This window comes from Grampus griseus (assembly GCF_964374135.1).
Source record: "Grampus griseus genome assembly, chromosome: 6".
Lineage (NCBI taxonomy): Eukaryota > Metazoa > Chordata > Mammalia > Artiodactyla > Delphinidae > Grampus > Grampus griseus.
This window is the reverse complement of record NC_139000.1, coordinates 11,502,864-11,516,959: the sequence shown is the minus strand read 5'-3', so window position 1 is coordinate 11,516,959 and position 14,096 is coordinate 11,502,864. Positions and strand designations below refer to the sequence as shown.

Genomic DNA, 14,096 nt, shown 5'->3' with positions numbered 1-14,096 from the left:
GGGCGTTGAGGCACAGTGGGAAAGCATGGGCACTGGGCCGACCTACCTGGCCCCTCCACTGGTCAGCAAGTCGTTGCTTCTGTGAGCCTTGGTTTCCCCATTTGTCAAGTGGAGATGATCACTGCTACCTCACAGGCTTACTGGACTCCTCAGTGAGAGCAGGTGTGTGTGCAGTGCTGAGCACTGTGACCCACAGAGGGTGCTACTGACCAGGGAGGGGAGGGGCCCTAACATTCACAGGAGCAGAGAGTGCTTCACACAGGGCAGCTCGGCTTCCTCGTGCTAAGAAGTAGCTCGAGGGGAGGCCACTCCCCCAGCCCTCCAATACACACACACACACACACAACCTCTTTTGGTGAATTCAACAACCAGATGAATAGCAGGTTTCCTGTGGCCCTGACCAAACATGGATTCATGACATGCCAAGAAGCTACTCACCGGCTCTATTTTCAGAGCGTTTCGGTAGCTGCCGAAGAAAGCGGCCTGGGCCTTGAGGAAGGCTCTGGCCACACCATCGCCAGTTGTTGTGGAGACCTTCTTCAGCCGGTTCTTCAGTGAAGAGATCTGGTGACACAAAGGAGAGAGAGGCTGAGGGCAGGGTCGGAGGAGGATGGCTGGCTACACCCAGCACACACAGAGCTCTAGAGAACCCCCAGGATGGGGATGGATTTGACACATCAACTGCTGGGAGAACAAACACACATTCAGTATTGGGGCAGGTTTTTGAAATTTAAATAAATCTTGCTCCTATTAGGGAGTATCTAATAAAAACAAAAACAAAACCACTTTCTAAGCAGTTTCAATGTGCCAGGTTAATTGCTTTCACATAAATTTTCTTACTTCTTTCAACAATCCTGTAGAAAAGGGATTGTGCTCCCATCTTACAAGGGTGAAACAGTCTCAGAGAGGTTATATTACATGCCTAGTAACAAACCCAAGAAGTGACCAAGTTGGAATAGTAATTGAAGTCTTATAATCTGAGCCCAAACTACACAAATTTTTTTAGTTCCAATTCCATTTCCTCTTCAGATTACTTACAAATATTAGAAATAAATGGCTTATTTATAACAGATTATAATATACCCCATACTCAAATATGTATTTATTAAATGTACTATAAATTATATATTTATTAAATATATATAAAGTGTATATAATATGTATAATATATTATTATAAACCTCATATTCTAAAGGAATAGTCATTATATAGACTTACAGAAACACACTTATATAGCTTACAGATATGCACCCAACAGATTAAAACAAAATAGACAAGAAAGTCATGGCGAAGCAAAAAGGGAAACATGAGAAGTTGTGAGATTCTTTGGGTCCAAAGCAGTTGCACACATGAACACAAAATTTCCTGGAAGTGAGAATGAAAAGAGATTTTTTCCTATGAGTCCTCAATGCAGGAAAGATTGTGTGACATGACGGTTGTTGCCCTCAACGTCAGAGACTACATTAAGCTTCCTGGTCTGTTTCCAATATGCCATCCATCTCAGGAAGCCATATTGCACAACTTCTGGGCACACCACTCACACTATGTTCCATGTGAAAAGTGTCCCTGGAATTGTGCAACTTGGTAGCCTTGAGTCAATGGTGATACAATGGTGAGCAAAACCAGACAAGGGTCCTCCCCTCATTAAACTTATATTCTCGTGAAGAAAATACCAATACATATGACATTGCTACCACGACAAGCCTGTGATAGAGCTCACCAAGGAGGTCAAGGAAGGCTTCCCAGAGAGAAACAGGCTTAGACTGAGATCTGAAGGATGAGCTGAAGTAATTAACTTGCAAAGAGGGGAAGGAACAGTGTACCAAACACGGGGATCAGCATTTGCAAAGACACTGTAGTGAGGAGGAGTTCAGAGACTAGGGAGAACTGTGGCTTCAGTGGAGAGAATGGAGAATATGGCTTAAAATGAGGATAGAGGGAAAGGCAGGGGTAAAGAGCTGTGAATACATTACGAAATTTTTTCCTTCATTTTGAGATAAAGGTAAAGCTAATGACTGTTTTTAAGCATGTAGGTGACATATGAAGAGAACATTTCAGAAATCTATATGGGGCTTAGATATAGGACTACCTAACGGGCCTGACATTATTTAAGGATAAAATTTAGGGTAAAATTTAAAGATCAAATAGGAAATTAGATGCAGGTGGTCCATGAATCATCTACAAATTTTTAATATGAATGAGTAATGATCATTTTTCTGGGTATAGGCTGTATAGCTATCCTCAGGTTCCTAAAGGTGCCTGTGAACCTAAAAATATTAAGAATCTGGGATGGATTACATATACTCTTTTTTTTTTTGCGGTATGCGGGCCTCTCACTGTTGTGGCCTCTCCCGTTGCGGAGCACAGGCTCCGGACGTGCAGGCTCAGAGGCCATGGCTTATGGGCCCAGCCGCTCCGCGGCATGTGGGATCTTCCCGGACCGGGGCACGAACCCATGTCCCCTGCATCGGTAGGTGGACTCTCAACCACTGCGCCACCAGGGAAGCCCGGATTACATATACTCTTGAAATGCTCCATGGACATTATTTCTTATTACCAAGCTTCTGATAAGGGGTTTGTAATAGCTTAAGATATATTTTACATATCATAAAATTCATTCATTTAAAATCTATAATTCAGTAGTTTTAGTATAGTGACAATGTTGTAGAACTATCACTATAATCTAATTCCAGAACACTTTCATCACCCCAAAAAGAAAACCCATCTTACTGGCAGGTACTTCTCACTCCCCACTAATCCTCACCCTCCTCCCTCACCCCAGTCTCTGGTAACCACTGATCCACTTTCTGTCTCTATGAATTTGCCTATTCTGGACGTTTCTTACAAGTGGAATCCTACAATAGGTGGTCTTTTTTTTGTGACTGGCTTCTTTCACTTAGCATACTGCTCATTATAAACATGTTTCATCCACATTGTAGCACTTATTAGTACTTCCTTCTTTTCCACAGTTGAATAATATTTCATCCTATGGAAAGACCACATTTTATCTCTTCATCAGCTTCATTATTAATAATATTAATTAATAATAATAATTAACGCTGCTAAAAACATTCATGTATAAGCTTTTATGTGGAGACAGCAGAGATTCTGAGGCAAGAAACCGAATGGCAAGAATCCTCTGTTGCCAAATCTTTTAAAATAAAAAGGATCCGTGTTTACTGAGTGTAGGGGAAGAAATCCTGTGCTGCTACTCAAGGGGCGTGCCACATGCTTGGACAATCTAGTGAGTGAAGGTGGGATGATCTACTTCTTGGCTAAGTCAGAAGGGACGGGAACATGCGTTGAGGGGGCGGCCACCCCATCTCCACTCAGACGTGGGCCAAGGAAAACAATTTTCCTTGGCCCAGCCTGGAGTCTGTCATGACACCTGGGTGAAAATATTCAGTTTATCGTGACCCCCCCCGCCCCCCGATTCTGGCACACATGCGCCCCAGCACCACAGTGGTGAGAGCTCACGAGAAGCAGCACAGGCCACTCAGTGCCCTGGCAGTCTGTCATGGACCTCCAACTTGAAATAGCAATGTGAAAAAGAAATATGCTTTATTAAAATGTTAAAAATATTGCCCACTTCTCACCCTCCAAATAATAAAAGTCCTGCCTTTCCCAGGACGAGGGTGACATTTCCATCCTTTGAAACAGTACAAGCCGGTGTCTCTCTTTTGTCTCCTCAAAGCCCTTGGGCCACCTGTGCCGCAGATTATTCCTCACTTAACCTTCCTTGGCCTTTTGCTTTCGTTCGGGAGGTGTTTAATTACCTTGGACTCACAAGGCTGCACTTCAGGTGAGCCTCTCCTAATGGCCTCATTACCATTTTACACAAAGAAGCCGTTGCTGATTGTAACTAAGCAAATAGGAGTGTGTGCCTTCTGGCCTGCCCCAGCTGCTCTGGAACCAGCCAAGTGGTCCTGGGCTCCTGGTGCCCCTGTGACCACTCAGGCCAAGACTCCTGAAGACCTCTCCTCACCCTACAACAAGGAGAAGCTTTTGTCAGCACTTCAAACTTTGAAACTTCAAGTATATGCACAACTGATAACTGGTGATAGCATACTGTCCTTTAAATAAAAGTGAGGAAGGAAAATCTAAGGCTTAAATAACCCACAGTCATACATCTAAAACCCAACTTGCTCTGAGTGCTCCTGGGGGTGCTAGTCAAGTCATTAACATCAGGGATCATCAGGCATAATTTGGGGGGACAGAAAAGCCAGCAAGGGTGGTTTCCTCCTTTATTGAGGTATCAGGAGGGAGATAGAAAACAAAGGGAAGAGAGTACAAAATTGAACTTGTCAGCATCTTAACTTCCCTCCTCCTCCTCTTTTCCCATCTTGGATACCGCAGCATCATCCAGCCAGTCTCCTAGGCTAGATTCAGATGTTAGATTCCATTCTTCTCCTTCCCTTCCTACAACCATTCTCCACATCTTACCACCCTCCTGCCAATATATCCTGAATCTCTCAGTGCCCATGACCTTGGCCCTGTGCTGCTCAGCTCTACCCATCTTCTCTGGCCCAGATCAGTGGAGTAGTTTCCCAGATCAGATGGGCTCTCTGTCTTTAGTTTTCCTTCAACGCCATCTACCCATAGCTGTCCCAGTATTCTTGGAAATATATGAATCTGATCTCTATCAAAATCCTTCAGTGCCCCCACCCTTGGCCATCAGCACCTGCAGGAAAACATCCCAACTCCTCCGAGTAGTCCGTGACGCTTTCCTCAGCTGGCCTCGCTTCCCTTGGCCCCCCGTAATGGGTATTTGATTGATACTGAATTGCTATCTAGAAGCATATACTACCCTCCAGCCCAAACACATGCTGACAACTCAGATGGAGTTGTCCCTTGCCCCTTTCTGTCCTACTTGTGAACATCTATTTACCCTTTGAAAGACCATCCAAGTGTCCATGAGTAGGGGCCTATTAAGTAAATTATACCACATCCTTGAAATATTGCATAGCTGCTGAAAAAAAAAAAAGTGGCAGTACTCTGTGAACTAACATGAAAAGATGTCCACAAACTACACCCAAATGGGGAGAAAACACAAGTTACAGAGCAATATATATAACATGAATCATTTAAAAAAATATATATGTATAAAAATCATTTATATATATACGTAGTAAGAATCTAAAATGCCACGTATCAAACTTTAACCATGTAGGGATGCTTTCACTTTCTATTTTATGCACTTCTGATTGTTTTGATTATGCTTTATAAAAAAACATGTTACTTTTATAATACAGAATTTAAATGAGGTATTTTTCTTTAATAGTCAAATTAAACATTGCCTTGGGTTAAAGGAGAGAGGGAATCCAAATGTCCCCTCCTTTGTGAAGCATTCCCTGACCACTAAGACAGGCTTAATGACGCCCAGCCTGGGCCCCCTTGGACTGCGAGCTGTCAGTGAATTGTAGTGTCTACTACCTTTCCTGCTAGACTGTGAGTTCCTAGAAGGGCCAGCAGTGGTCCAGCAGTACTTGGCCCAGTGTCATCATTCAGCACTTTTTGCTAAATAAAAGAACAGATGAGCGAGTGTTCTGACATCTTAAAAGGCATTTCCAATGGCCGAGCCTCCGTGCTTGGAGGAAAGTCTAGGATTACATTCTTCAGTGAATGATCATTGGAAGAAACGGTCTCAGTTGGGAAGGATTGGGGGAGAAATTGATACTCATCCATTTCCCTTTTGCAGAGGGTCATCACTAAGATGCAACCAAAATTGCAAGGAAAATGAAGCTCTGGTGGCTGAATGAATTAAAGTGGACAACGGGGCCAGTCTTACACAACACTGCACGTGCCACATGTCCAGTAACATACGCAGCGTTCCCCACCCCGTCCCGCACCCTCTTCCTGTTTGCCCTGGTCACTACAGGCTCTACCTCTGGGGTCTCTTGGCTTCACTTGCTCCTCTATCCCCGCGCACTCCTCAGGCAGTAGAGTGTAGAGCTTGAGTCACAAGAGCCAAGTCTAAGATTAGAAATCAGTCTTCCTTACTTTCTTAACCTTTCTGAGCTTCAGCTTCCTTTGCTGTAAAATGAGGTAGTTGTAACATACATACACTGTGAGGATTAAAATATAATGCATGTAAATGGAGAACTGACATAACAAACTGCCTGGCTTTGCGTTTTGTTTAATTAGTACCTGGACTACTGCACCTGTCTTTCAACTGGTGGCCCTTCTCCTGTTTTCTTCCTGGTCTAATCCATCCTTTGCACTTTGAATTATCTTTCTAAAACAAGAGGTTGAATCATATCACTTCCTTCTTCTAAAATTTTCAGTGACTCCATGGTGCTAACATATAAAGTCCAAGTTCCTTAGCACAATATTCAAGGCCTTCTATGGGTCTGGCTCCAGCTCTGTTTCCAACTTTATCTTCTACTCAATCTCAGAGGCCTCAAAACTATCCCTAAGCCTGGGATACTCTTTATCTCATTCTCTAAAAAAACTCTTCTATTAAATATTTTTTTAAAAAGCCGCTGACTTTCTGTGATGCCCTGTCAGAACAAATAGTTCTTTCTCCGGGCACATTCGTTCTGTTACTTTTGTTCATGCCTAATCTTTGCAAGCCCCATGCTGGAGATGTGCTGGGAACAGAGCTGCATGGGATCAGGGCCCAGCTCCCGAGGGCTTGCAGTCAAGCTCCCCCAGACCAGGCACAAGTTAGCTTATTCCTACTTCAGAAGGGGCTCTCCCATTGTATTCATCATCATATTTAGCTTCTTTTGTATAACCAGCAGCTTACATATCTTCCTTCCCGCTACGATGAAGATAACCCTTGCAATTTATACCACTCAACAAGTATAAGATTATTTCTTCATCACTTGGTTGCAATTTGTAGGGGGAGAGGAGAATAAGGACGGCACGCTATTCACCTAGTCACCTCTGAGACACTCCCATCCACCTCTTTCCATCAGTGCTGGCACCTTAAGATCTTTCAGCAGCTTCCCTGTTGCTCTGAGGATAAAGACAGTCCTAGCCTGGCCTGCAAGGCTCCAGCCTTTTTCAGATCTGAGGCTCCTGTACCCCCTCCATGGCTTCGACCACACCAACCGGGTTCCAGTTGCCCTGGCCTCTCTTATACTCCAGGACCTTTGGATAGGCTAACTCCTCTGTCTGGAGTGCTCTCTCCACCGTCACCCGCTTGCCTAGCATTCAGCACCGTGCAACAGGCCTTTCCACAGATAATCGGTCACCTGTGTTGTCCAGTGTGGTAGCTGCTACTAAGCACTTGAAATGTAGCTGCTTCAACTGAGGAACTGAATTTTATTTCATTTTAATCAATTTAAATTTAAATAGCCACATGTGGATAGTAGCTACCATACTGGACAACCCAAGGCCCTAGATCAACTACTATTCATCCTTTAGATCTCAGCTCAAATACCACTGCCTCGGTCTGACCCCCTCAGATTAGGCCAAGGTTCCCTTGTCATATACTCTCCCTGTACCTTTCCTTCAGGGACAAACAGCAAGGTGATGATGTAGTATGTGGAAGTCCATTAATGTCTGTCTCCTCCATTAGACTGAAGGTTCTAGGGAGGCAGGGACCATGGCCACCCTCAGTGCTGGCACAACACTGCAAGTAGAGATACAGTTCTTCTCAAAATCTGACTCAAGTCATCCTGGGCAGGGGGTCCACTTGCATTAACTGCTCAGTGTCAGAACTGAAGTTAAAAGTTGTTTTTTTTTTTTTGATAAATCAGACACCTGCAGCAGCTGGAAGGGGGGCAATAGAATTACTTTCTCTCCCCCTTTATAAAATAGCCCTTAAGGACTAAGGCAGATTGATTCTTCCTTTCGTGAATAAACTAGACATCAAGGCTTTGTTATAAGATCTCCTGGGGAACGTCTGGGTCTGGAGAGGGGAGGAGGAACTATTGCCTCGTTTTCCCATCCTCAGGGGCATGTGTATATTGGCTCCTCTGCTACCTTCACGTGGGCAATGAAATGGCACGGTGCATCTCTCTGTGCCTTAGTTAGTTCTTGCCTAAATTTGAAGCAAAAAGTCTTGATACGTAAGGGCAATCTCACCCCACTCTCTTTCCCAGTAATAGTTTCTGAGAAAACCAGGAATTCATCAGGAAAAAGGAACAGGAACTAGTATTTATCAAGCATTCTACTAGGTACCAATAGCCATGGTAGGTGTTTTCATGCCCAGCACTGTATTAAAATTTCAGAACAAGTGGGCCAGGCAGAGACAGTTATCCCCACTATACAGATGAGAAAAGTGAGCCTCAGCCCCATCTCACACAGATAGTACAGCAAGGGGCAGAGGCTAAAGTCAAGCACAAGTTGGTCTTACTCCAAAGTCTGTGCTATTCCATTAATTCTTACTGCTGCCAGGATTTCTCAGACCAGCAAATTAGATTTGTCCACGATACTGGTTTATTTTTTTCCACAACTTAATATATCTCCATTATTGCCTCCTTTCATTCCTTGCTTTTCTGTTTCTTACTTGAGAACATGGTTGTACCTTGACCTCGGTTGGCTTTAATTGCTTCTTCTGCATCCGATTTTCCCCTCAAAGAGCCTGGTTCTCCATGGGGGAGTGGGGACTGTGCTAGTTACGCGGAGCTCCAAGCTGGGGCCGGCTATGACCCCAGCGGCCCAGGTCTTTGCTCCCTCTGTCTCTCCTGACATCTTATGGGCTGAGTATTAAGTCGGAAAGTTAAGAGGTGAGCATTACAATTCTAAGCAGCTTTTTGTCAGACAAAAGGATCAATTTTCATTATGTGAGTGGCTACTTAACTACATGCTATAATGGCTTTGTTGAGCATCCTGAGAACAAACTATCAAGTCCTCAGGATGACATTCTTGGAGTAAAAAAGTACAATTTAAAAACAAAAAGGTCCATTTCTACTATCTGCCAAATAAAGCTCAGGAGGAGCCTTGCACTCACAGTGTACTTCAGCCCCCTCCCTGCCTGGTTAATCCCAGCACCTCCGCATTGTAAATGGAAACACACAGGAGCAAAGATTTTTGCATTTTCCTATCTATTTGTAATAGTCATCTTCCTCCAAACACATTTTTTTTTGGCCCGAAGTGAAACTGTCTTTGTTTTCCCTAAAAAACAATTTAGTTTTAACACACCACACACACACACACACACACACACACACACACACACAATTAATGCAGCTGAACACTAAAGAAGGTTACAAGATTTGAGCTCAAAGTAAATGTGTATTTATAATATTAGGTGGTCATTCAATAAAGATTATTTCTATCCATATGTGTTCATGCACGTATGCCTGTGTATGTATGTATCCATAGAGTATTTTCAAAGAAGGGTTTTCTCCCCCATACTTCTGGCAGTTTAGGTTTAAAGGTCAGATTTAAACTATCATCATGTTTCACAATGCAATCTGTGCAGTGCTGGGTAATGAAATGGTTCAGTAAAGGTGCTCGTGGAAATTCTTTTAATTAGGTCTAAGGCTTTTCAGTTGTCAACATGAATAAACCAAGAACCAGTCTCTTGCAAACACAAGGCACAAAATACAAATGTAAGTTACCTTTGAAAAGAGAGATACACTCTTGTAAAAGGAAAGTTATAAAGCATGTTTTTTACAACATACACTTCAATTTTTAAAAAAAAATACCAGCATCTTTCAACAACAAAATGGACTGCAGATCAACAACAAAGCAGTTACTCTATTGCTAATGAACCAGGACACTAATGCTTGCTTCTAATGAAAAGTATTCGGAGGAAGACTAAAGTTTTTCATACCTAAAAATGTTTATCAGGAGACTGACTTTCTTCATGAGCAAAAGCCACCTCTCCATTTAACTATAATTAATCCTACAGATCAGCGGTCTTTCACTCAGACATGTGAATGTCCCATAATGACTCCTGCAAATTGAATGATATCAATGAAAAATGCACTAGAATGCACTTTTGCCTTTAGCATTATCTGAGGCCCAAAAGATGAGCATATCACAGTAGGAACATCATCAAGACTCCTGCTTTTCAAAGCTGTGTTGACAAACTAAACTATTCAGATTTGGAATTTTCAGCTGTCAGCTCAAAGCTGAATCTAGGGATTGAAATTCACAAGATGAAAACTGCAAGAAAATGGTAGGTTGCTTTGGGAAGTTGGATTGTATTTGCATTGAGCTTGATGGAAAAAGCAAAACTAAATAAATGATTTCAATCACCACCAATAGTTCATGTTCAGATGGATACAAAGGTGTTCATAAAAGCCGATCAGCTGGCCTGAGACCTGACGTGGAATGGGACAACCCAAATGGAGCAATGGCTGCATGTAATGAACATGTATAATAAATCCATGCATCGATCAACCAATGAATGTATGTCTAGCAAACCCTGAGTTCAGATTCTGACTCAGCTGCTTGCTATTAGCTGGATGTCTTTAGGCATCTTATTTTCTTCTCTTCATTTAACAAAAAAGGGGTAAAGTACCTCCCCTTCCCCTCAGGATTATTATGTAGATTGAATGTCAAGATTTTCAAAGCCTCTCACACAGTACCTGGCACACAGCAGGAGCCTAATAGATGCTGATTATTCTTCCACATTAACCCAACTCCAAAGCCAAAACTACCCAAGCCATTATTTTAGCATAAAAAAGAATAATGGGCTCACAATTAACATTTTCTGGGGCATCAATGACTGAAATGTCACTCATTATGCTAAGCCTAGTGGGTTTATCTAGTGACCCAAACTTATGTGTATTTGGGAGTTAATGAAGTGCTTGGTGTTTACAAAGATAAAAGCAGGATTCGGCTCAGCAACAATCCTGGGCTGAATGGATATAGATTTCCATGCTTAGGGACGTAGCCAGGCCGGATCCATGGTGGATCACATGGGTACATCCACACAGAGTGAGATATCTCCCAAGGGGATCTGGGCATCTCCACCTCCTCAGGGGAGAAAAAAAAAACAAAACAAAACAGGAAGGGGGGTGGTGGGAAGTGTGTATAATAGATGTGTTTCACAGTGTCCCTGCTGTGATGAACAACTTGATCCACTTACAGTTCCAAACACATGATGCATAAAAGAGCTGACAGAAATTCAATTCTTGCAAAGAAAAGCATCTGCTCTCTAGTGGGAACGGCCAAATATTAAGCAGTTTTAAGGCAGGGCAAAGACCTAGAGGAGCACACTTCATTATCTAGATAGCCAGAGTCAAAAACGCAGATCACAAATGAATGAAGAAGTAGCCGAGATTCCAAGCATTAATTACCCAGAGTAAAACGATTCAAGTTAAATCTTTGTTACGACAAATATTAAACCCAGCTGTGTTTATGTAGCAGTTGTGAAAAAGAAGGAAAAAAAGAAATCCGTGTATAATATCTGTGAGCTCTGCCAGTTAATTGAATTCGCTGGCAGCACTTCCTCTATCAGGAGCCAAACATCCTCAAGGATAAAATGTAGCTTTTAAACAGACCTGGGGAAAACGGAATCAAGAAATTTCAACCAATAAAACACAACTCTTAACTGGTATAAAAGTAAAGTAAAATTCAGTAATGAAAGGAAGGAAGTCTCTTAAACATTTACTGCATTCCAGAGCTTGGAGTTGCGGTTTATTGCTGAGGTCTCTTCTGATGTCCCACAGTGCTTCTGCTCCAGCATCTTTAATGAAGTCCCATAAACTCCCATAAAATACTCAATTGTTGACAAATCCTACACACACACACTCAGGGCAAGGCACACTGGATCACGATGCTCCTTTCCTTCCTACATGAAATTTAGAAGTCACGGAGTGGACACTGTCATGGAGAGTGGTCCAACACAGAAGAGACCTACAGACAATCCCCTAAAGCATGAGGGACGAATGACTGGATAATGGTGACAGGTGATACTGATACGAATTCTCTTCAGCAAACTGTCCCCTGACCCAAGTCCAATATCAGATTTGGGGTGGGGAGAGCTTGGCTAGATTCTAGGAACCAGAGAAGCAACAAGAGGTTGGGTCCAACATTCCACCCTTAGTCTAGTCATTACCTGACCTAACTACCTTAGTTGATTCCCCACTGCCCAAAATATGAAGTCCAGACTTGTTTTTATGACAGAAGACCATTTCCCATCTGGTCCTTCCCACCTACTTCTTTGGTCTCATCTTTTGTCCCTCCCAAACACACACCCTGTGCTCCAGCTGGACTAAACGATTATTCCCTGCCCAAACGCATTATACTTTTGTTCACACCTCCAGCCTCAATGCATTCCATTCCCGCTCCCAGCATGCTCATCTCTCCTTTTCCAGGAACAGTGACTGTTTCTTGTGCATCTTTATGTTCCTATGGTCCAACACACTGAGCACACCTCCAGAAAACGTTGGCTGGATAAATAATCTCCAATCCTGAACTGGCTACTGATCTGCCCTTTTGGGACACTCTGAATGGTTCCTGTGGATGGAAACAAAGCTGCTGGTATAAGTGGGTAGGAGAGCGGCAAGAGATGTGCCAGGAGAGGCAGGCAGAGACTAGATTATAAAAGGCCATATTATGGAGCTTGAATTTTACTCAGAAGAAAATGAGGAACCATTAAGGGTTTTAAGTTGAACAGTGACATTCATGTTCCAGATTATGCCTTCATTTACAGCAACAGAGAATGGTCTGGGATTGGAGAAGTGGGGGCAATACTGGCAGCCCAGCCTTCTGTTACCTCTTTTACTAACCAGCCAGTGACCTCACTGGGAATAAGGTGCATGTCTTAATCATCTCTGCATCCACTATACCCAATACAAAGCCTGACACATAGTAGGTGCTCAGGGAATGCCTGTTTTGGTTTCTTTTGTCTTTTCTGGCTTTACTGAGGTCTAACTGACAAATAAAATTATACAGATTTGAAGTGCACAAGGTGATGATTTGATAAATGTATATATTTTGAAATAATCATCACAATTAAGTTAATTAACATATTCATCACTTCACATAGTTACTTTTTCTTTGTATGTGATAAGGACACTTAAGATCTACTCTCTTAGCAAATTTCAAGTATGCAATAGAGTATTACTAACTACAGTCACCATAATGTACATTAGATCCTTGGAACTTATTCATGTTATAGTTTGTAACCTTTGACCAACATTTCCCCATAGGAAATACCTGTTGAATGAATAAACATTCTATTAGAGAATACTAACGATACATGTTTTACCGGTGGCAGAAGGATCAATTCCACAAGGATACTAAGTCTACAAGGTCTATACACATAAAGAGTTACATAAGATACTCAAGACAATCAGAGCCCGCCCATCTCCCCACTCGGCATTTTCCTTCCTATTGGGATTTTAAGAATGGGTTTTTTGCAAGGTCTACTATTAGTTCAGACATTTCCCGGGCCAGACTACTAAGCCAGACAGCCTGTGATGTCTGCTCCCTTGCTTCTGGGATTAAATGCATTGTTGACTCACAAGGTAGGATGGCACACCAGCACCTAGGAGGCCCTGTAGCAGCATCTCTAGGGTCTGAAGTTTCCGGGCCTTTGGAAAAAACATGGCATAGAGAAGCTCCAGCCAACAAAGCTGTTAGCAATGGCCTAACAAAGCAAGGCTATCTCTGAGCAGACTGCTCTCTCTCCAACCAGCATTCTAAGCGGGGGTACTCCAGAGAAGAGGCAGCAAGCAGACTCCGGGCTTATTTGTTTTTTGGTTTCTTTTTTTGCGGTACGCGGGCCTCTCACTGTCGTGGCCTCTTCCGTTGCGGGGCACAGGCTCCGGACACGCAGGCTCAGCGGCCATGGCTCACGGGCCCAGCCGCTCTGCGGCATGTGGGATCTTCCCGGACCAGGGCACGAACCTGTGTCCCCTGCATCGGCAGGCGGACTCTCAACCACTGCGCCACCTGGGAAGTCCTAGACTCCGGGCTTATTTGAATCTGGGCCGTCCCGAACCAAAGTTTTGCCTTTGGACTCCCACAGACAGTCACCTACATGGTATAGCCCAATTTTAATGTGATTTGAACCAGTCCTGAGGTCACAATTAAACAAGATGCTGTCATTCACTCAGTGAAAATTTACTGAGTACATGCTATATATTTAACTCTGGGGCAGATACAAACGTAAAGAAGGAAGAGTTTTTAGTCCCTACCCTAGAGGGGTTGGAAGAGAGGACACAAGAAGCCAAAAATAATTC

At 43.1% G+C, this 14,096-nt stretch overlaps 1 protein-coding gene across 1 annotated transcript in view; it reads right to left on the bottom strand.

Moving 5' to 3' along the window:
- DENND1A (DENN domain containing 1A) overlaps window positions 1-14,096 on the bottom strand; it is a 293,403-nt gene that overhangs the window by 150,565 nt on the left and 128,742 nt on the right. The window contains exon 9 of the mRNA XM_082656160.1: window positions 439-564. Coding sequence (XP_082512286.1) covers window positions 439-564 — 126 coding nt within the window. The remainder of the gene's footprint in view (window positions 1-438; window positions 565-14,096) is intronic.